We start from the raw sequence: 25113 nt of genomic DNA on the forward strand, positions 1-25113 counted from the left end.
CAGGCGATAATGTTATGAATTTCCTCGTAAAATGAATAAAATGAAATGTAAATTATCCTTGAAAATGATTGTGTAAACTATCACTGAAAAAGGTAGTGTAAACTATCACTGAAAATAATAATGAAAATTGTCCATGAAAAACGTTGCTATAACTTATACTATTTACATTTCTCGCTCAAAAAAATTGTCGATTTGCGCCCTCCTGGCTAAATAGTAACGTGTGTATTGAGTAATGAGTATTTGCATCTAAAACACCATATGACTAAAGAAAACATAGCCAAGACAACAGTCAAAAATCATCTGCATACTTCAAGTCATTTCGTCTTCTTACATAATTTTACCCATTTCTACTGAGTCATTGACCTCCACAGTGTAACGTTATCTTCCTGGCGCTATAACGTTACTTTTCGTTTTTTTTTCAATCAAATTTTTCTATGTAACAGTTCTAGATGGTCACACATTGTCAATCATAATATTTAAGGAAGTTAACCGTTTCCCACAAACGTATTTGCAATCAATTCTGGGACAACGTTATAACTTTCTTTCTCCACCTCTACTAAACCCCTAATTACACGGAGACGTCTATTACTTTTATTTTTTTTTTGTAAAGGGATGTTTTAATACTTCTGACTGGTGGCATTTTTTTACCCATTCCTATGGTTTGAGCTTTCAATCCTCTATCTCATTTATATACACCGACGTTACAGACGGATAGGCGTATAAAAAACGCTTAACACCCGACTTAAGACTTTACTCTAGTCTACCTTACATCTTCTCGGAGGTAACGATTAATACCCAGAAACCTTAGCGTGACCTCGCACATGCGCACTTATCTTGTTCCGGTTCTGAAGCAGACGAGTAAGTTTGGTTTTGTTTTACAACTCGTAAGTTGGTTTCTTACAACTTCTATGGAATTATGGAAAGATCGGAACAAACAGTAAGTCACACGAATTACAAAGCACCCGTTTGATATAGTATCAAACCTACATAACTCTACAAAATTAGGCAACACAGGAGCACGTGCATAAGTGTGCATGCGAGTGGGGGAGGGGGGCATACTTTTTCGCAGACGAATTTTGTCATGTTTTTCAGCGATCAGAACACCATCGTAAACGGCCATGTGTTCCGATAATATATGACAGTTCAGACAATATATGATATTTCCTTACTTCACACATAACGGACTTAAATTCTGTTTTGCATGTCTGTGTGTATCTCACCGACGTAAGTGGCGATGGAAAATTTCTGTACCGGAAATATTAACGTTAGGCTATCTCTGATAATTTTGAGTAAAGTAGAGAAGAGTAGACATCATAATTTCTTTTACTTTCCAGCTTCACCGGACCCCACCATATACTTTTTGATAAAACGTTTCAAAAGGAGAGGGAGGCGGGACGCTACTTGAACTGAGCTGAGGTCATCCGTTCCGGCCCACCAGCCGCCGCGCGTGTTCTGTTCCACCCAGGTGAGTCTGAGACAATAGAGGCGCGTGCGGACTACTGGTCTGGAACTTGGAATTGAGGCCTTCAGGCATGCATGACTTGTGGCATGAATCTAAGCAGATATAAAGCTGGACATCATAACCAAGGCTTTTGAAGTCCTGTTTTGATGGACACCAAGATACTTTTTGGCTAATTTTCAACTGGCTTTTGACCGAGCAGCTTTCCTTATCCTGAAGCAAAGTTGAACTGTTATTACAGGTTTGCGATAGCTTAGATCTATGATGGCAGCATAATGACACCATACCTTTAACAGTTGGAAATGAAATCTCCTATCATTTGTAGGATCAAAACAGTTTTGATTCTAGCTGAAATCAGTTTGGACAAATAACAGGATAGATATCACTGTCCATTTCTTTTTATTCTCCCAATGTGCAACCTTCAGAGTTATGATAATATGAAATAGTGGACATATTTACATTTTTGGATCACACTCTTTGTTGACCATGGTTTATGATCCACCATCTCTCGATTCTCCATGGTCATTGCTATTTTATTGTTTCCTTGCGACTAACAAATTTAGGAGCATACATGAACTTACTTTAAGCCAGGATGGTACTAGTACTTAGGCTATCTAGAACCAGTCAAACTTCTTGTTGAGTTTTCATTTTCCAGATCAGTAGGATTCCTTCCACCTTAGGTTATCAGAGAAGCTGTTTTCTGATGCTCTGAGCTGATGCCCGGCCTCTCCCTTCACCTTGTAACCAATGACCTGACCACAGAGGACACAAAAATATGCTGACCACGATTGGCTGGGAGCTGAAAGGTCATGTGTGTCCATGGAAGTGCCAAGCTATTACATGCCTTCCTGCCCTCCTGTAAATGGGAGTCGGTATCAGGCCTAAGCCCAGCCTTTGAGTAAAAACTAAAATGTTAAAGAAAATGCTTCCTTGCATCCCTTTCATCAGGGATAGATAAAACACCTCCCTATCTGATGAGGGAATGTTTGCTTGTATTTCCTGTAGGACGAAACTGTAGAAGTACAGTACCCTCCACGCACATTTCCAAAGAATGAAAAAAAAAGCTTTTGGAAAGTCGAGATTTCATCTTCTTATGGGTGGTACAGAGAAATGTATTTCTGTCTTAAATAGGACGTGTGGTTTCAGATGCACCTGTCCTCAGGAGTCTACCTCAGCCAAGCACCTTGTACACGTAGGTGTGAAATTTGACAATTTGAAAATTCACCGCCACGGAACTGTCAGCGTTTAGCAGTCAGGCTCCCATGGCTGCGATGACAAATGTGCTCTGTACTCCAATCACTGCTCAATGACGGGGAGCAGTGGTCACTCGTTTGCCTGTGGTGTTGATCCAGAGCCATCCAATTTTCCATGGAGATTGCCCTTGGCCATTTCAAGCCAAAGAAACGCCATCGTTCAGTGGACAAGATGTCATCATGCTCATTGGATAAAACGTTACACATCTGTTCCAATGATACAATTTCTTCACCAGGCAGAAAAAGTTCCTCCTAGGCAATTTTAGATGACTTGTCCAGAAACTGTAGACTTGAGTTTGATCATTGAGACATGTTTAGTGGTTTGAATGTATGCTATGGCTTCGTAGGAAATATACAACTCAACTATTTTCAAACTTTTATCTGGGCCTTAGACACTCTTCCAAGGTAAGAAAACTGATATAGGTAGGAAGTGTTTAGCTGGCGATAAATTCTGCATCTTCGATATTTATTAACACATTCTGTGCTTCACAACTACTTGTCCAGGCAATAGGACAAGCACCAAACTAGTGGCATCGGTACCATGGCCCATTGGGTAAATGCATTTGCTTGCTGAGGCTACAAAATGCACCCAGTGTCACAGATGGTGACCAATTGCTCTTGTGTCCACCCACTGCAGCGCAACCTCAAGAACCATGCCCCATCAACTTAAGACCGTGAATTCAATTTTATCGTTTTTGATCAACATTTTCCTTCTTAGTCAGTGACCGATGTGTCCTTTGTCCGTAGGGCATGGCGCGGCATCTGTTCCCCCTCCGCTCTGACAGGGATGAACAGGAAATAATCTGTTACGTGGCCTATGACCTCTATCAGGCCCGGTCCATGTGCCGCAGGTGCACGATCGATCGAGCCGAATTGGACCGGTTCTTCGCAAACGCGGCGGCGAGCACTGGCTTGAAGCTTTGCTAGAGGTTCTATCTTTGTCCTGTCTTCCGCAGTGAAAAGTCTTGTAGCTTTCAACAAACATTTGTATTACGGTCATCTCTTTTCATTGTTGCTGATATTTCTGTTTATTACCTTGGCCAAGAAGGTTATGTTTTAGGTACTGTTTTGTTTGTGTGTATGAGACAGCATAACTCAAGAAGCTGTTGATGGGTCCTTGTAGGTTGGTAGGTGTCAGGAAAATGAAGGACAAATTTGATAAGGATCCTCCTAGTGGCTTTGTACAGTACTCCAGTTTTGCAAACTCATATTCTATGTTTGTGATTTTTCAGTGGTAAAAAGCTTGAAACTTATGTAAGAGATAATGATGATCCTCACACTTGTGTGCAAGTTACTGATACTTTGGTTACACAGCACACCAACTTTTATCACTGGCTCTACCCACCACACAACTTTCCTGTTAAAGCTCATCTGTTATCTACACTTCCTTATTCATGTGGCTAGAACCATCCTATTCATTTTGGAATATTACTGCCAACCAGTATTTCTACCACTAATCATAGAATAGAATACTAAAAAACTCTATCCAAATATGGCTTTGCCAACCTTGCTTCTGGCCTGTGGTGTGCAGATACAAAATGTGGACCCTGCACCTGTGGATATTGGCTCAACTAGTTCTATTTACACTTGCTCCGTGTAGGAATGCATGCAGGACTGATTCTTTCAAATTTGTCCACCTACATACACCTGAAATTCACCTGTGCCACCTGTTTTGCAACACTGTATCAAATGTGCAACTTGTGCTCATGGGGGTCTCTTAGGCCATTCCTGTATGCCTTTAACTTTTAGTCCTAGGTCTAATCAAAAGCCAGCAAAGTAGAATGCTTTTTGACATTTTGTTGCCATAATTTACAGCCATAAAGTCCAATTGCCAGATAATTATGATTTTTTAAAGAATTTATTCATTACTTCGCTTCCCTCCTATGCACTGTGCTTGTATGGGAAATGATTTTACGCTGAGAATCATGATCCAAATGTCTTCTCCAAATGACCATATCAGATATGTAATCAAGAGGTTATGATCGCTGTGACTTGAACCTTGTCGGGAGCTCCACCTCCTGCTAACTCACCAGATGGTCAATTATCATTATAGGGTACCTGCAATTCATTTTGGCTTTTACTCAGTCATCATAATGTCCAGGAGAAATAGACACCATGCAGATTTATGTGCCATTTGTCATTTATACCTCAATATGATCTTTATCTATGGGCCCATCAGACATTACCCCGATTTCTGCTTCAGATATCTCAAGACAGATTTTTACTCCTAACAGCTAAGAAACACCTGTTAAACTTGCTTGTCTAAAGTAAAAACTGTCTGCTTATCTTACCATATGGTATATATACACTGTTGTAACCTATGTAGTCACAAGTGGCACATGGGTTAGCAGGTTTCAGCTGTAGCGGGGTATATCTTTACAGGGAGGGGTTGCCAGCCTATCCCCTTTTAACATATTGGAGGCACCCCTTCGAACACCATGAGTCCCATTTAACGTCATGTCGGAAAGACAGTGCAGCCACTTTTGAGATGTTCTTTTGAGCCTGGTACTTGAACCGGTTCTCCCGTTATCAACTACTTGGGACCAGGACCACAACTGTGAGAATGCACTAACAGTAACAGTGGTGCCGCAGGGACATCTCTTGTCTTATGTATACCATAATATGACTCCAGTTTACTTTTGATAGACTTTGATTCGGAATGTCTGGAAGTATGATAAATTAGGTCAAGCTGTCATCAGCCTGATATTAGTCCAATTGATCCCAACATTTTTTTGATTTTCAATATCTATTTTTCAGGCCTGTTTTTGATAAAGTCACCAAGAAGGTGACCTTTGTCAATTTTCTTTAGCCATTCTCAGCCATTCTCAGTCTAATAAAAGCAGTGGTAATTCAGCTGGTCCCTCGCTCTAATTGTTGATGAGTATGCATGAAAGGAAATTGTCTTTGTTTTAGTGCAGAACAGGATCTTTTTATTTCTTTATTTGTATCACTTTGTCCTTTTTTGTGCTCTATGAACATCAGAAATTAGAATATCATTAGTTTCCTACTGTACCTAGTGTTAAGTTTGCACCATTGTCTCTTGTGCTAACAGTATTAAGGAGTACGTCATTAAAGTCAGTGCAATTAGAAAGCAAACTTAACTTAATGCTAACAGCAACACAGTGCCCTTTGTCGGGGCAAGTCTATTCTTACAGGTCGAAGCATGATTTCAACGGCCTCCCTTTGATATGACTTGCCGGGGACACCAGATACTACTCACACTTACTCTGCACAAAGGCAGAAAGTTGTTTGATCTCTGGTGATCAAGGTGAGCTTGTTTGACCCTGTGACCCCTTTGGTGGTTGGATGTTGTTACCAAGTGGTCCTTATTGTGTCTGGAGTAAGGGGGACACCCCACTGGTCTATAAGCGCAGATACAGTCACCAGCCGACAAGAGATTCTGCAGAATTTATCTAATAGTCTGTGTATCTCTTGCTTGGTTTATGTGACAGACCACAATATTGAGATAGTAGATGAGATAACATTCTCATTCATATTAATAATAATAATACCGTTTTACTATTTCAGAACTTAGAAGAAGTCTGTCAGGATAGGGCATGTGATCATATCCAGTTTTAATTTCCCGTCTTTTGTCTGGCATAAATTTGTGTCCAACATCCAACTTTATCTCAGTAAAATCTCACCAAGTAGAATGTGATGAATGGCCTACTTCCGATCCACAAGGCTATCTATGCTGGGATGTGTGCTCAAAATGGCCCGCGCTGTTTGTCTTGTTTATGTTTAATCTATCAAGGTGTGATAGGGGAGATGGGAAGGCAGTTGTCGGAAGTTTTTGTTGGTGGCCAGAAACCAAGAGCAACCCTCAACCCTCTCTTATACAGGTGTAATGTGATATACCATCAAAGGTACAGACCCTGTCCACTCTAGATTCTTGCCTGGCCAGGTTATTTAGATAAGTGTGTTGTCCAGGTAAAGCCGACACCTAACAACCAATTCTGTGTCTGTCAGATAATCCGGTCTTAGCTGTGTGGAACAGGGGAATCATGAGATAGATTCTTGACTTCCCTGTTTTGACAACAAGATGTAGTGACAGTGGAGCAATGATTATATAGAGACAGTGTCCTATTTTGACATGGACAAATTAAAAACAACACATTACTCTCCCTCATATCTGATTATTCCGTTTGCGTTTTTTTGTGTGTGATATGTTACCAAAATGAAGGACCTACATGTAGTAGGACTGTTTTTCTTTCTAGCAGACAACTACCAGGTTAGGTAGGAAATACAGGAAAACACTTTAAAAATTCCTCTATTCTAAAGAGGGAAATGAAATCATTAGAATCCTATGCTGTTTTTTCCTACTATATATAGTTTAAACACTAATGAGATTTTTTCTTTGTTTCAGGAATGAAAGTGCAATCTGCCAGCCACCATGTACCAAGACTATGCCCTTCCAGACTCATACCAAAACACTTCCAGCAGTGAAGACGAAGGAATAGACAGTGAAACAGAGGCAGAGCTGTACGCCCAGGTCCACTATGCTGAAGACTTGAGCACACTTGATTGTGTGGATGTTGTGGAAGAAGGGGGTAATGAAGGAGACAAAGGCCATGAAGGATTGGATAATAAAGTGGAACGTGGCTATGGGGAGCAGAATCAGGGTGGAACAGAGGGATGGATGCGCACTGTAGGTGATGGGGATGGAGATAGGGAGGCGAGCCATGTTCTACCAGTCACACCCAAGCACCAAGCTCACACTGTCCCCGCACACACGAAGGGAGGGAGCAGGGAAGAGAAGGGGGTGGGGAGGACAGAAAGGTCTGGCAAGGCCAAGCGTAGCCGGGCAGAAAGGCGGCCTCTGAAGACGGTCCGGTCTGTTGTGGCAACAGACTCAGACGGCGAACATGACTCAGATGGGAGCAGCATCTCCAATTACCAAATACTGGACGGGCGGGCGATTACAGGCGATGAACTCCTCGAGCTCAATGTCGTGGGAAAAAAGGCGGGGGTTTCAGGACTGTCGTCAGGTGATCCAATCCTTGCCGAGGAGAACAAGACAGGTATGTACGGTCAATGGCGTGGGTTGGAGAGATCGCAGTCGACAATATTCCGTTGCCCTACTAACGCCTATGTATAATAAGTTGTGCACTTGTTTGTTTCAAATGCTCAGCTTCTATGTCTTTTTATGATTGTGACTTAGATCCATACTTTGATGATAGCCAAATATACTATATATACATGTATATTATAAATAAATGTGTGGGTGGGTGTATACGCACATGGAATATGTTATATACGCACATGGAATATAGAGTAGCCTAGAAGTGAAATGAAAGTTAAAGTCTGCCTGGTAATTACTTGGGAGAATCTCAGCCGTCTGGTCCCATGATCGGAGGGCCATGAAAGATGGTGAGGTTTTAATCAACTTTCAACATGTTGACAAAGATAGATGGGCCAGATATGTATATTCATAATGCGGGGTTCGGCCGTGGCCAGCAATGCAGCAGATGCGGGGAGTTCTACAGGAAGTTATCGCAAGTTTGCCGCACAGGGAACGTCGTAATCACCTCATTGTACGCATGGCCAGTGATGTTGAAAATGACATTATCTCTAGCCAGTGCTATGATGGAGTGTTCATAATTGGTGTGATTTACTTCAAATCATAGATATGATTTACTTAAGATTATGGTTAAAACTTAGTGGAAATTACATATATAAACTCATCAGCTCCATACATTATTTTTCCCGGAAACCAATCTAGATGCAAATTTTGATGGCTTTATGGATATTGGAAATTCGGCCGCTTTACTACCCATCTCGGCAGCGCCGCCACGCATAAGTGGAGATATTTCTCGTGAATCTTCCTCGTAGAATTTATGTAGCTTCACTAATCATTTTATCCAACTTTTCATAGACTACTTACCTTTAAATTGCCCAAAAATTAGGTTTGGAAATTAACATTTTTACACTATCAAATTTCATTGTGAGTTATGGCATTGTTGGGCATTCGGAGACTAATGCGGTAGTCCACCAGACGCCCATAACTTTGTTGGATTGTTTCCCGGTCTCAGATTTACGTGCTTTTTTTTCTTACCCCTGGAAATTGTGTGTGGAAACCTGTCCGCAGTTGAGCTTGCTTTTGCAAAGCACTCTGATGCCCAATCAGGCTTGGTGTAGAGTTCATTAGATCTTAATAGGATGCACGATTGTGGCCAGATCTTCCTGAAGCATATAGAATAAACAAACAGGTTAATGTAGCATGTAAACACTGTGTCAACACACCTTATTTGTCTCAGCATTGTCATAGAGGATTTCAGATTTTGGCATGTTTCAAATCAATTCCTTGGTATTGGCATCAATTTGAACTTTGCAAAAAGTGTGGGTTTTTATAGTATTCAGGATATGATGCAAAACAATTACTGTTTAAAATCCCTTTGTAGTTTTGAAACAGTCTGAAAGACAACATGTGAAGGAATAAAACATTGTTTGAAGTAGAGTTTTCATGTATTACTATTAGCCAATTTGCATGACATTTGATCTGGGTCTAAACTAGCCAATATATTGGCTTGATATTTAGGTTATACCAATTTATATTGCCAAATTCTGTCAATGTTTAAAAGTATATATTGTGTAGTATCTGAGCAATCAAAACATGAAAACAAAGTCTCTGTTTTTGGAGATTTTAAGATTTGGAATATTTGCTGTTTTGGCCCCGAAATTCTAGATACATGCCTTTAAGCTATGAACAATTTGTTGTCTATGAAAAGTTACAAGCATAGCTAGTGCCATATCATAATTCTTTTATTTTGTTACTTCTTTACTTCTTCGCCTGTGTCTGTCAAGAAGATTTGTTGATAGCAAAGAAGTAAAGTTTCAGGGTTGATTATGTTGTAAAGCTTGATGGGACTTTTTAGTAGTGTTCGTGACTCTACAGTTGATGGTTTTCCTCAAAGGTGCTTTCACCAGGCATGAATAGAGGCAAAGGGCACAGGAGACGTCAAAGGGTTGACTAAAGTCATGATAACCTTGACAGATTATTTTTTGATGATTTGTCGCACCTTTCTTACCTTTGTCACATATAAAGGAAAGGCAAAATTATGATAAAGATGGGTTTTGGCAAAGTTATCAAAAGGTGCATCGATATCCAGCGCACAAAGAATTGCACTTTTGTGCTCTTTATGACCCTGGTGCAGGTGTTCCCGCGGCCAGCCTGACTCCGCACTCACCCCGATCAAACGGCGCGGCGACGAGAAAACGGAAAAGTCGAAAGGCCAAGAGGAATGTATAGAACTTGGCTTGGCCTTGCAGACCCTAGGCGTCAGTGTCACTCGCCCATGCCCAGAATAATTACAAAAATGAATAGGCTATATATTAGTGAGCTGGCCTGTGAAATAATTTTGAATGATTACCGTCATTACCGAGAGCCATGATCAGGTTTTTGCTGGGTAATGATCTCGAAAAAATTATAGGAGGTAATTATAGCATGCGGCATCGCCCCAGTTGGTAGCATCGATTTTATTTGCACTGGCATGGGGGAGCAACGCTTGGAGAAGTGACCCAGCTTGCCCGAAAAGGAACCAATTTGAGCAAATTTTAGCAATTTAAGAATTTGAATTTCCCCAGTGGTGAGATAGCTACTGGCCAACCGTGTTCAGGCGTTGCTTTCTCGACAAAACTTGAAGGAAAAGTTTCCGTGCTGCCGGTAAGGTTCGCTCCAAAGTCATTTTTCTTAGGTTGCGGAATATAGAGCAAGGTAATGAGGCAAGGAAGTAGCTGATACTGTCTCAGCATTAGTTCATTGCCGTTTTCGTGTTTAATGGGGGCCCGATACGAGGGAAGCCGTCATAGCGTTTTTCCGGCTCGCCACCCTACATTTGGCCAGAAAGGGTGAATCACTGCCGGCAGAAATTGCCTCCATCCATTCCACCGGAGTGTCGGATCGCATTCGGTGGGACAGCAACTTTAAAATGGGGATTACCGACGCTAAAGAAATGGCCAGATGCCGCGGATTCCTGCATATTGAAGGGAATTAAGGGCCATTTCCCACATTTGAGCATGTCTTAACGGGCACGGAGCAGGGCAGCTGTGAACGGGCGTGATGACACCTTGACATGGCATCTCATTTGTCATATTTCTTTTCCGCTCCATCCTAATGTTTTGGCTACCTCACCGCCAGAGGTAATGTTCTATCTCCTGGAGTAGTAATTCAAGGTTCGTGTGTCTAAAGGCATGCCAGGTAGAATGTGGAATGATTAAAGGAGGAGCGACTGATGTTAAGTAACTTTGTAATAATGACCATAATCTAATTTTGTATTCATTTCATACCTTGCTGCTCCCATCCATTTTAAGATCTTCGATGAAGTCCAAAATCCATTTTGGCACCTTCATTAACCAAGCCGACCTGGGCCATCGTGGCATGGCCATCGGCTGCCGTGCATTCATATGCAATATCGGTTCTATAGTGTGGATATTATGAGGGCAATTTCTTCAGATCACATCCATGGGCCAGTAATAAATTGGCAAAAACTCCTGGGTGTTTGTCTTAATTTAAGGGGGCTAATAGAGTTGGATCGAGCCAGTTACTGGGGCTCTCCGGGCTTCTTCCGTGATGTATGGCCCCCTCCCGCTTGGGATTACCGACTCGGGATTCTCATTACTTTTTAATGGATTGGCTGCCGTCTCCATTGGCCGCGGCGCAGGCGGTAGCATCCAGGGAATTCTACGCGGGATCTTTACTGGGGTGTAATAACGGGCACGTTAAGTGAGTACACGGTTCGGGCAGAGAATGGCCCCCCCCTCCTGATTCATGGGGCACTGATATGAATTTTTATAACGGAGGCTATTATAATTTGGGTGAATGTGTGGTTATGATGGATTAGGGCCCTGTGATAGGGCTGGTTATGGAGTGGGGATGGGAGGGAGGTGTGTATTGTTTTGTTACACAGCTCAGTGGACTGGGGAGACCTCGCAACCCAAGCCGAATGGTCGCGGGAAAAGGAAGCTCATAATTACCCCTTTCATACGGGAAAGGAGGAAGAGGCAATTGCCAGTTACGTTTCCGACGACATTTCCTCCCTTCAACACCGGCGGAAGGTGCAAAGCTATTAAACCTACGCTGAGTGAGAATGCCATCTTTGTTATTGGAAGTCGTTCCTAGCTCAGCCATGTAATCTAAAATCGAAGATTGCCTATTACAAACTGCATTTCTGTTATATTTTATTTCCAATCCGTAACGACCGGGGTGGACAATGGTTTGGAGACAGGGATGGCAGGGAGATAGGGGCTGGCAAATGGTGAATTATGTGGGGAGTTTTAACCATTGGCAGGTCGAGCTTATCAAAAGTCCTCACATTGAGATCGCTTCACGGGAAATTTGTGAGGGTAAGCTTAACCACACAAAGGCAAGGTGAAAAGGGGAATTTGTATTAATTTCTGCCGTGGCATAGATACATGGGCCGCCTGACACCAATTCTGCCGCCGCCGCACAGGTTTATTGTGTCCATCGCAGGTGCCCTGAATGGTCTTGTATAGAGACAGGAATGCACAGAAGTTCAGGAAAGACGTATGTTTGGTTTTCCTCAGTGGGTTTTAATTGCAACAAATGAAGACATTTCCTTGACAAAAAGCCCCAAATACCTGGTTTAGTGAGGTATAGATTGTAAAGAGTTTTGCTTGATTTTTTTCTGAGAAATGTTCAGAAAGGGATTTTGTGCAGGTCATCTTTAGAAAACTCCTCTGAAAGTAACTTTTTTCTTAGTTCCATTCAGGGCTGTCCATGTTTTTTTCCCGCTCCACTCATTGTTTGAGAGCCCATGTTGTTAATTTCATTGTTAAATCCATCATAAAGATAAATCCATCAAAGCTTACAAAAATACATTTTCATAAATTTCATGTCATGAAGTTCAAATTTTTTTGGACAGACTGGATAAAATTTTAGTCTGTTGCCCCCCAAAAAATCAAATTTCCATGTGGAGATGAGGTACAGGTCCTGGAGATAACCCTGGTTCCACTGAAAGTGACAAGGAAGATTATATCAAACATCAGTTATCATCATCTAGCATGGTTTTGACATTCAAACCAAAACCAGTATGATGTAAATCACATGTTTCAAAGGATCATCTGGCTTTATTCCCTTTTCTATACTTGTCATAAATAGACGAAAAGAACGTGAAGTGACAAATACAAAAGAGGAAATCAGCTGTGTTGGACATCCTCTTCAAAAGGATCAATCAACCAGAAACAATATGCCTCCTGAAATGCTATCTGCTTTTGGACAAAACCGTGAAAAGAGGTACTTTCTGGTTCAAAATTGCAATTTCACATGGTGGTCATTTTTTGTGCTATGGTATTGAAAGGCAAAAGTGGCTGTCCAGCTGAGGTTTTGGCCCAGATGGGACCTGAGTTCCCAAGTGTCCACTTCACCTTTTAACTCTTACTGTAATCTCAGATGACTGATGAGTACAAGACATTTTCCCTAAACTTGTTTGAACAAAGTACAGTACACAAGATAATAGATTTGACAAAGTCTGTATGTTTGTAAAAAGTTGATTGCAACAAGGAGGTTTTAACTTCCTGGATTGCAAGTACATGCCAGAGGGCTAATTGCAAGTACAAGTACATGTAATTGTAACATAGAGGTAAGAATGATAAATGCCACTTTCTAAGTCAAACAACATTCTAAAATATACAGCCGAGACTTTGAGGCTCCGATCCAGTTTTCTTGGGTTTTACTTCTTCCCTGAGGCAATGAAAGATGGATTTACCCACTAGAATGTGTTATTTTACCAAAATAATATTACAGGGAAAAGTTACTATCAAGAAGTAGAAATTGATTGGTCAGAAATGATCAGAATCATAAAATGTCCATTAAAAAGTATGCTGATATTGAAGTTGGACAAAGTAATATGATTGTTGATGCTTTTTAAAAGTACACTTTGAAATGGTACAACAATCAAGTAGTCTTGTGGCTGCATCTGGATTAGTTTGTGCCTTGTACCATCTTTGTGGTCCTTTTGCATCAATCTCTTTCTCTTTTAGTTTGAAGAATACATTTTGTCAGGCGTTCACTCAACAAGTGAAGAAGTCCTCTTTCCTTTTCCCCCATGAAAGTTTGATGTTTGTAATACTGTCTGGGAGATAGAGAACCTGAGGGTTAATTTATAGAACATGACGACTCTGGGTGCAAGTAGGCACCGCACTTAATCATCATCAAATTTTCATTAATATCTCAATATTTCACAGTATCTTGATTGTATCTGCGTGGAGATGTTTTGACTCAGGAATACTGCTGACGGCCCACTATCTCCATGGCCAGGAAGCCCTAAGCCGGAGACAAATGGTAGGACTAGCAAAGAGTTAAGTGGAGCTTAATCATCATTTGGCCCCATCAGAACATCTTACCAACATGATTTGATAGATGGAGGTTTTAAGCACTGTAATTCAATTTTCCAATTTTCACTTTCAGTCCCTTTTAATTTGAAGCAGTGATAGGGGTATTAAAGCGTCTGTTTTCAGATACAAAAGGCTTGGTTTTAATTTAGTTTTAATCACTGTAACTAAATTCAGTTTTGTGGATATTTTATTGCAGCTCATTATTGGGATATGTGACTGAGTAAGTGAATAATTTGAATATGTGGATACAAAACCACTTGTGTATAAGCTATACAAATATATGTTCTAAAAGCTTTTTGAGTGATTGCAGTATTCCTGATTCTCTCACTGTTGAGCTTAAGTTACAGCCAGTTGAAAATAGATAAATGATTCTAAATAAAGCTGCTAATGAGAACAGCACCAACTGTTTTACTGTGATTTTCAGACCCGTCAAACCTACTGTTCCAGGGGCTACTTTGTCTTCCAGTCAGAGATGCCTCGAAGAGGTGTCAGCCAAGCTATTTGTTATCATTTGTAGACCCGAAAAACGGATTCGTCCAGAATTGTCTTTTATCGGAATTCGGCAGCATTGTTACCAGATGACAGGGGTGATGCATGACAGGGCAAAACGTTCAATTTACCCAAATTGAAGATGGCTGGGCGAATCTGAGGGCTTGGGCGAGAGGGAATCCATCTATTAGTTGGGAATTCCCTTCCAGCCTTGGCTGTATAGAGCTTCTGTAGAAGCACTATTAGCTGTTACAATGATTAATAACTCTCTGTGCCCGATATTCAATTTGGGGTTAAAGGTGTTGCTATTGTCCGACTAAAAGGCTGCTACGAGTCCCTGAAGATACCATTGGCGGCTCTCAGGCGGCAGTTACAAATATTTGTGCTCAAAGATGCAAACTGCCAGTGATTGGCTCAAAGTCAGAGCACATTTGAATGTCTTCCACTTTTTCTGATGTTTTTTTTTTCTTCACTTTTTATATTTTTGCTACTGTGAGATTTTGTTCAGGTTATGATGTTTGCCTACAATGCATATGGTAGGAAGTTCAAAGTCTTTGGAAGATTTCTAAGATTGGTATGTAAATGCTGTTTTGAAGTGACTTGAATAATATTGATTATTTTGTGTGCCATTTAATGTCCACACCATTTGAAGTTGAGAGTATAGGGACTAAATCTTATGCTAGAGATCCATTAGTAGTTCAACAGTATTGTCAACCTTTAAACAATTAAATTGTATGTAAATGATTATGCACAGCATATTATTGCAATGGTCTCCACATCTGCCATTTATAGTAAACTTTGACAATATCAGGAATTTTTTTTAGTTTCTATTAATCTTTATTGTTTGTTCTTTTAAAGGAGTACAGGCATATACTTACAAATACATGTACATGTGTAGTGACTATTTTCATTATAAGCTGCATGACAAGTATGCATGTTTTCACAGTTCTTTTGTAAGTTTCCTAGCAAGCATTCCATATTGAACAGGGTGACTATGATTTATTCCATACTTGTAGTTACAAACACTCACTACTGCCCATGTGCTCCTTGCTGAAGTGACCATAGGTACATGTACTTACAAACCTACCATAATGACAACTGCCAGCCCTCCCCATCCCATATCTAACTCTGAGCTAAACCCAGACACCATTACTGCACTCATCCCGGAAACCCTGTGATTAATAACGGTATAGAGAAAAGCACTTTTTATTCAATTTCCGTGCAGCGCTTGCGGCTGAAACAGTCTTGATTGCTCCCTGATGACAGTTGTGATGGAATAAAAGGCCAAACTTCCTTGTTTTAGGACTCAGGAAAGCCTATTATGAGAGCAGGAAGGCTCTTATGGCCATATTTTTGAGATATCAAAACCTCGCAAGCACTTAAAACACTCCTGGACTAGTCCTGCCATATCCGATGTACAAGGATCTGGGAAAATTGCATGCTTCTATCTGTCTCCTGATGAGCTTTTTCCTCAACCTTTTGGTGTATTGCAGAGGTCATGACTTGCAAGCAAATGTATGTCATCCTTTAACTAAAACAGCATGTCAGGTAGTTTTTTTGTGCATTTTACACCATTAAGGAGTTGGTAAGTATGAAACTTGATAAGTTTATTTGTATTACAATGCATTTTGTTAGGTAGCTGAAACATGAAGAGATAATAACATTTCTTAATCTGAAGATTGTTGTAAATCTAAGTACTTAATTTTTTAATCTCCTTTTTGTCCTTAATTTTGTTTGTTTGAAGTGATATATAGTCAATGCAAGGATCAGTAATTGTATCTTTTTTGTGTAATATCATTTCCAGTTATATTCATACATTGATTATCAACTTTCTTACTTTGGGTCATAAGTCTTGCATTCAGGTCAAAAGAAGAGAGTGGATTTGATTCACACTTCACCTGACATTGAAACTTTTTGATGGCGCAAGCTACTTGTCTCTCGCACTTGTTTCATAAGTATTAATCCCTTCAAAATCCTTTCTGCATGTGTTTTATGACTTTTCCTGTTCCGAATGGCTCTGTGGCTATCACCTCACCTCGCGCCAGCTAAGCCGTATAACTATTTAATGATTCTACACCTCTTTGGCTGGCCATCTCTCCTATATTTTCAGTTGGTTTTTGAAAGGAAAATCCCCTTGAAATCCTTTTTATTTTACTACTGTTGACCGTGGCAATGGGAAGCCATCTTCCTACATTATTGTCCGGCAGCTACAAAGTCCTGTAAGTGATTTTTGCTCGTTCTGTCTCCCGAAAATTTGTCTCGGAGGGACACTTTACCATTTTACCTGTTAAGGGCTTATGCTCCGACCTCAATCAAGATGCTTTCACCGAGTCGCAACCTCCGGCCCTCGCTCTCTCGCCCTCCTATAACACCCGGCCTCTGGAGGATCTAATGGGCGGGTGCAGGGCAGAGTATGCCCCGTTGTACGCCGGACACTTACGGCTAAAAGGCGGCGGGGTTGCCTAAAAGCCTTTTGGCGCTTGGCTGGGGCACCAGTGTTAAGAGCAAAGTACAACTGATACATCAAACCTGTTTGTTCTCATAACCGAGGTCATTTTTCCTCCTCTCCCCTGCAGACGCCGACGGTGACGCAGAGCACTGGGAAGTGGACGAGCGGGACAGAGAGGTACGGAGGAATTACGGCACATTTTATGCTCCATCGTGGGTGAAAGTACCCCACCATTACCTCCTAATGTCGTAATACAATCAAAGGAAGCCATACGCTTTGCACGCAAACATCTAACTGCCTGCACTCAATAATAATTTATATGCCACCCTATCAAGAGGGTTCCTACACTAAAAATAACACTTCCTGTGATGATCTAACCCTAGATCCACCTGTGAGACACCAGCTTGAAAGATTAATGGTTTTCCATCTTGCTGAAATTGTATGAACATAATTGTATCTATAATGCATGATTAGCATTATTACGGCATGTACCGCGGGTGATTCCTGTGGTGTTGGTCGTAATTACGGTCGCAGCTGCACTTGGTGGTAACGTCCTGCCATTTGCCGCACATCTCCTTATTCCTGCATGTAGAATAAAGCGAGAAAAGCCACATAAAACCGGGAAGATAGGACAGGGTGACATCAGGGGGTAATCATTGGTTTATAAGTGCAGAACACTGATGATAAAATGAAATCCTGCTCCACAAAACGTGGTATTGCAGAAGGGCAGATTTTTAAAAATTGAACAAGGGAGTTGATAACACTCACACTGATCACAGTTGATAACACTCACACTGATCACACTGATAACAGTTTGAAAAACAGTCAAAATAAGTCAGAATCAGCATCGTTGATCCTTTTTTTTTCAACATTCTCTGGCACCTCGTACAAAGAAGAAAGTTGTAAAGAGAAAACTGTTCACAGTGCTGTCCCTACCCTGGATATTGCGGACCATATTGTTCCCAGTCGTGATTACTAACATTAACTCCCGGAGTCCAAGTGTTGCCTCATCACTGCAAGCCGGCTGCTTGTTGCGGAGGTGACCCCCAATGTGAAGGATAATTAATCACAACAGGCACGTGGGCTTTTGTAAATGTTACATGGTACTGGGGGAACCTTGTCACTAAAGCCCCTTTTCCATTGGTCGGGAATAGCTGAGCAGCGACTCCACAGCAATCACTATTGGACTTGTGTTTCCCTTGATTTTGTAATTGGAACAAACCGAAAGATGTAAAAATATGACCTAAAAGACCTAAACGTGGTCACCACTTCTCGATAGGTGTGTTGGGCTTTTTTACATGCAAAGGTTCAACACCTAAAGCTCCTTCATACACTGGGCTGGCGGCTTTAGTTATGATGGACTTAAGGCGTAGTCCTCATTACTTCTGGAAGATTCCTTCCCACCTGCCCACAAACCAAATGTCATTACAATCCATCCATACTTATGCTGACTAAAATTATATGGAAGCACAAGCACACAGACAGACAGACATACACACAGACAGGCACAGCCAAAGCTCTTCCTCAATTTCATGGTGGTATCAGAATGTATCACACTTTTGAGTTACATTTATAGGTACATGTATGAAATGGATTTTGTGACATCTCGATTTAAAGAAAATTTGATAATCGAAATTACAACTGCTTTTTTGCTTAATGCAGCAAACTTGTTTACATTTGATGTACATGTATTTGTGTTACAGCGTTTTTAAGGAAAGCAGGCTCTAGTGTCATGTGTGCATATTAATCACTATATCAGAGTATTATTTTCACATCATACATTAATTACAGAATGAAGACTTCATTTATCATCATAGTCACTTCAGAAATAGATGACTATGATGATAATATATGCCGAAGTAAATATGAATAATTAATATGTTAGGGACATTTTCCAACAGATCATCCATACTTCTGTAGGTAGTCTTAGCATTAGACTTTTAAGATTTCCTCCAACCATGGATAGTGAGTGAGTGAGTGAGTTCTCAGAGATAAAGGAAGCTGCATAAAGATGCATTAATTGCAAAAACTGTCCTAAAACCCAAAGAAAGGCGATGGTAGCAGTGTTCAAATGCTGAGACGAATTGCTTACAATGATGAGGACATATGACATTAGAAACCAAGACTGGTATTAAAAAGCAGCTTTAATTATTGCTCGTAGAAGCTAGTGATATGTTTTTATGGGTAGATAATGCTGATACTGTGGGTGTGCATATAAATGTCAGCGGCAATGTAGGTTTTAAAGTCACAGGGGAGAATATGACTTGTTATGGGACCAAATGAAGTGACAGTTAATATTGACACTGTTACTGTTAATGGCACTTTGGCAATGCTGTAGAAGTGCTACAAAGATATTCCCAAGATGGAACTTTATTGCGGCAAGACTTTGTCACTCATAAATGACAAATCAATTTATATTAGGAATGCAGCAAAATTAATGGTCTGCTCCTGTGAGGGAGTACATCATCAAGACAGAATGATGAATGTGCTTTTGTGATATCTAAAATAACTTAGGACCTTTTCTGTCAATGGAGTAAAAGAAAGGTTTCTTTAAGGGAATTACAGCTTCATAATCTGGGTTTTAAAGTACCCTTGTGGGCTCTTAAACAGGCTGTAAATGTATTGACGTGCCATTGGACAACAGACAATTTTTTTAAAAGACCTGCAGGAGAAAAGTGATATGTGTCTATTACTGAGAAATTTGATTGCATGTGAAGTTTACAACATGCATAACTTTCTAGGCAATACCCTAGAAGAAAATGTTGGTAGAGAGAAAGAAAGGGAAGACAGTTCACATTCAGGTAAAGGGACCATGAACGACACTTCTTTCCAGAATGTTGTGTTTCATGGGTTAGGGTTGCACCTTCATTGTAAGACAGTCCAGTGTGATGCAGAATCACAAAGACAGATGAGAGAACATTTCATAAAAGAGCACCATCAGACAAGGAGTGACACTGTCTGTCTGCAGCGGGATCTTTATCCCGGGGTTCTCTGACACAGCAGAACTTGGGATGGCATTGTGACAGTCGTCATTATCTGGCAGATCCCCGGTGGTTGCCGGCACAAAGTGACTATTGTCCTAGGTGGGCCACCATCTCCGAAAGGCAGCAATAATGAGTCTTGTGCCCTGGAGGGGGTTCGCTTCGATGGCGCCACCAAATGAGGGGTCTCGCGGGGATCCCCTGGTTGACACAAAGACAATTTTATGCTCGGTGTGGTTTGGGCTGGTTTGCGGGAGGTTGGAGATGAAGGGAGGTGTGGCGGGCTCTGTGATGGAGAGACAGAACCTGCAGGTCTGGAGATAGCCGCACTGATAAACCGTCCCGCTCCCACAGAAACAGTTGTCTCTCCTTTATTCATTATCCCCTCTGATATTGATATTGGGTCCCTGTCAAAAATTGACACTTTAAATGTTCACCAGTTTTCCATTATGTTTCCTTTGACCTACCTATTTGTAAAACCAATGAAGAGAACAGAAAGGCCAACCAAATATTTAAAAACGAAAAGCGCCACTCAGCTCATTTGCAAAACAAATAAGCAATAGTAAAGTGAAAAATAACTACGGCTTATCTTCAAGATCAGGAAAACGCCGGAAGGTGTTTCCGATCCTTGGGACTTGGGCTTAGCCTCTGTAGATTACAGCCCTACCAATTTAAAGATGCCTTGCATGAATACTTAATGAAGGGCTTTCATCAGCAAAATAATGGTGAAAACTGCAAAACCGTGCATAAATCAGTGCACAGGAATGTGCAGAAGTTATTGCACCAGTGTAACACCTGTTTGTGAAAGCCTTATGTAGTTAGACTGATAAGGAGAGAGCCACCTGGAAATCCTTCCTCTATTTTCTGCCAATTAGATCAAAGGGCTGCAGCCTTGTCTGCACAGTAAGGTACTCAATTTCCTGATAAAGGCAGGAGATGAGAAGGAATAGACCAGCTCTTATCCTTAGTGGAACACCAGCACGGTGTTGTCAGACAACACGCAACAACCATTACAGTATGGGGTTACTTAGTCTTGTAACCTTGGGAAGATGAAGCCAGAGTCAGACAAAGGAGTCTGAATATGTAATTAAGATTGGAACTTTGATAGGCTTTACAAAACACATTGTCTCATCCCACAATTAGGAGATAACATTTTTCTTGTGCCGAGATAATGAAGTTACTGTAGTATTGTTAACCGAGATATGGCTATTCAGTGATAATCAGAAAACCATTTCCTACAATGTAGAACGGTGGGCATATAGTTTTAGGAAATGCCATTTCTCTCATACAGGAGGACCTGCATGTCCCTTTCTGTGAGACGTAGGCATTCTATTTCCAGTTATTTTTAAGGGAAAGTTGACTTTCGAATTCTCTCTTAATTCGTAGTGAGATGATGAAATTATGCATAATTGCTATCCTTGATTTTAGCGTAATACGTAGGGGGTTATTCTAAATTCAGTTTGAAGTGATGTCAGGACCTCCATGCAGACCCTCATGTAGAGTAAACCATAGCATACTGCCGGTAACCTACATTGTACAATGTCTAAGCTTGCAGATAGTAACTTGAAGCCCGCAAAAAGGGCTGACAAATTCATAAGTATAATCAATGATTATTTATTGCAAGCGGAGGAGGAGAGATGGGTCCTTTCCCTTTGGTACATGATGTGTGACTCTAATTAATCCAGCATGAGGATATGACATTGATTGTACATAGAATGAAAATTGATAGGTATGAAACAGTACTAATTTTAGCATCTACACCTAGGGAGCTACCAGAGTTCATGATGTGCTGTGTACAAAATCCTGAGTTAGCAATGGGAACTTGCAGAGAAGTTACCTCCCCAGGGAATGAGATGATATATGATATTGGGAAGAAAGGAAGGAAGAAGGTATCAGATATGACTGTCTCAGATAAGGATGTTGTTTGGTGTTTCCATTTCTTGTAGACTGTATTTCCTGCAATGATTAGGCTCTTATATTATACCTATGGCCCCAGGCTGCAGGGTATAAGGGACTTTAATGCAGGCTTATCAGATAATGCAAAGGAATTGTCTGGTAGAGAAGATGAAACCAGTATATCATGTGTGATGTGACCATTACCTGTAAGAGCTTGTAAGTGGGAGCCACCTTTTTAGGTTTAGTAAATCAGTCATAATTTCAGCAGTGTTTCATTTGAGTTGCTTTAGGTTCGTCATCTCAGACAGTGAATTTGTACAGGTTGCTCTTATATATTCTAATATGTGGATTTTTAGTGTTTTTAGACTTTTAACAAGTGCAGTGATTGAGCCTACCTCTTGTATCTAAAATAAACACAGCAAATACAAGGATGTTTAAGTGCCTATTAGGTTGATATAAAACATCATGTATAACTAAAATATTTGTAGTGATATGAATTTTAATGGTAAGTGTCCTGAGCCCAGATTTAACAAATATGTACATGCCAACAATCAACCCCTTCTTGAGTTTTCTATTTCAAAATCTGAACAAAACTTACTCCTGTGGTTAAAAAAAAGCTGCTAGAGGACCCAAACCTACACCACTTACTCTCTGTCCCAATAGTTATCTATCACTCAAATATCATAACTTGTCCAGAAATTGAAATACTGCTTATATTCTGCTAAAATACCCAGACAAGCCAATAGGGGGCCCAGAATGTAATCATGCCAAGGTCTCATGAAGGCCTACCCACTTAGAAAATACCAATACAACCCAACCAAGCCATTCCAGTTATGCTTTTCCCCCACATACACACACATACAAACATACAAATGCTACCTAGAATATTGCAGTCTTGGTGAAGGTAACTAGACCTACAGCAAGAGTTTTAATTGGTCTGAAGTGTTAAAAGATTATTTGGACTTGACCTCCCATACTGGGGATTAAGTGACTTAACTAACTTATGCCTAAGAAAACAGTTTCCTAACCTTAATTATGGTAGTTACTTCTGTTTCAAGAGCCCTGCTATATATTGTCTACAAAATTTAAAGCGGTATTGATGTGATATGACTCAAAATGTTGATTTTTAGAATTTCAAAGATAATCTAAATTGTTGACATATAGTTTTTCTCCATTGAAACACAAGAAAAGTAATGGTTGGAAACATGGGCAGATGAAAAGAGTTCTCAATTCTTCGTAATCCAAACTTTTTTGTCTTAAACTTGGGGTTTTTGAACTTGATAAAACCTCTTTCAACATCAATATGTGTGTTAAAAGATTGAACAAACACCACTACCAGTTCACTACCATAGAACCAGTTGATTAGCCCCCTAGTACTGTAGTGGTTGCAAAAAAGTTGTGTGGCCCAAGGGCTATTGAAAAGGAGACTGGCACCGCTCTATCTGCACCAGTCAGGAAAGGACTTAAGTTTTGGTATGCAGATCTTGAACCAACATTGTTGCTTTCTTCACCGCAAGTATGATCCACAGTGTTAGACAGGAGAGAAAAGAGTCCCTACAGCAATAAACGTTGGCACCGCGATGGTGTCACCTACGGACACCACGGGTCAGGAAACAAGATGGTAGGCACTGACCCATGGCAGCCTGGGGCCAACACAAACTATCATGGAGGAGAAGTCATTTCTTTGTACCCCATCCTGGCAGCTAATCTTTCTATTGTTGGATGGCAGGAATGACAGGAGCTAACTTAATGTTGCTGGATGGGATGTCAGATCATGTCCCAACTTTGAGGAAATTAACAAACACGTCAATACTTGTCATATTGGACCAAGCTTGTTCTGGGTAGAAGCTGATCCTACCCTCAGGATAATTCATGTGCGCTATTTGGTCATTTAGAGAGGTTTTTGTTTTCATTTTTTCTTGAGCATACCATTGGTATTAGATTTTTTGCCTCCATGAAAAATTGATGTATTGTGTCTGTCTGCAGCTGTGCGTTTATGCTTTCAGATATTTGTGGCCAGAATAACTTTATAACTATAACAATGTCCCTTATCTATAGTTATAACTATAGATCATGCCCGTAGCCAGGATTTTGGTTGGGGGGGTTCTTTTTAGTAATTGTGGGACCATCGAGCGCCGTAGGCGCGAGACTCACGCCGAAGGCGTGAGCTTCCTAGGGGGGTCCGGGGGCATGCTCCCCCGGAAAAATTGAAATTTCGACCCTCTGAAACGTCATTTCCTGCATTTTGATGGGAAAAAATCGCTTGCGAAGTTTAATGGAATTTCTATTAAAGGACAAGGCTTTTGCGTAAGTCTTTGAGGCCAACTCCCTCGACATATTTTCACCATGTGCGACACCAAAGGCGCGAGGCGTCGCAATGGAGGTCCGGGGAAATTTTGAAATCTGGACCCTCTGAAAAGCCATTTCCTGCACTTTCTGGGGCACATTTTGCTGATAGACTCACTATGATTGGCTGAAATGTCTATCAGGGAAAAATGCAAATCAGTCATGCCTTTGAAAAAAAATCTTGGACATGAAAAAGTGGACCTTCGAGCCTGAAAAAGCGGACCTTTTGAGCGTGTGGGGGGGTTCTTCCGAACCCCCCGAACCCCCCCTGGCTACGGGCATGTAGATGGACTATGAGAATATTTGGTATGTGGATAGGGATTGGTAAGACAAAGGTCAAGATTGATTCTGGTCCCCCTGGTGTTTGGCCTTGGTACTGAAGTAGAACTTCTTGTCTTGATTTGTTGGCGGCAGATAGATTTGTTGGCGGCAGATAGCAAACGCAGGCGAGGTCGCCAACCCATGTCCTACCTGCAGTACATACAGCAGCTGCTGGGGGACGAAAGCGGCCTACTTACACCGGGGCAGATCAAAACCCTGGCTGCCGACAAGAAACAGTGGAGACTTGCAGTCGCCCGCCTTGCGGCCGACCGATAGATAGATAGCTTATTTTGTGTATAAAAATCCCAGCAAATTAAAGGCTACAGTCCACTATCAGCCAATAAAATTTATTATGCTTCTCCTCAATAGAGGATGACTACTTTGGATTTTCATCTTCCACTAATCCTGTGTTGGGTGTTGTTTCCAGATCCAGTTTGGGAAGTTCCAGCGCAGCAGGTACTACCGTGACATCAGCCACTCCAGTGTTCGCTGCCGGAACTGTGACCAGGTTGGACACTTGTCCAAGGTCTGCCCCAAACCACCTGTACGTACACATATTTTCAATTT

At 41.0% G+C, this 25113-nt stretch overlaps 1 protein-coding gene across 4 annotated transcripts in view; it reads left to right on the top strand.

Annotated features, from left to right (window-relative positions):
- Nucleotides 1–787: 787 nt before the first annotated feature.
- Nucleotides 788–25113, top strand: part of LOC118411297 (zinc finger CCHC domain-containing protein 7-like) — a 63541-nt gene continuing 39215 nt past the window's right edge. Inside the window, exons 1-5 of one of the 4 annotated variants that reach the window (XM_035813485.1) lie at nucleotides 788–858; nucleotides 1335–1465; nucleotides 7079–7733; nucleotides 17130–17179; nucleotides 24974–25090. In XM_035813485.1, the coding sequence (XP_035669378.1) occupies nucleotides 7106–7733; nucleotides 17130–17179; nucleotides 24974–25090 (795 nt within the window). In that variant the 5' untranslated portion in view covers nucleotides 788–858; nucleotides 1335–1465; nucleotides 7079–7105. The other 3 variants (XM_035813481.1, XM_035813483.1, XM_035813484.1) reach the window with 3 other exon arrangements.

The sequence above is a fragment of the Branchiostoma floridae genome, chromosome 3 (assembly GCF_000003815.2).
Source record: "Branchiostoma floridae strain S238N-H82 chromosome 3, Bfl_VNyyK, whole genome shotgun sequence".
NCBI lineage: Eukaryota > Metazoa > Chordata > Leptocardii > Amphioxiformes > Branchiostomatidae > Branchiostoma > Branchiostoma floridae.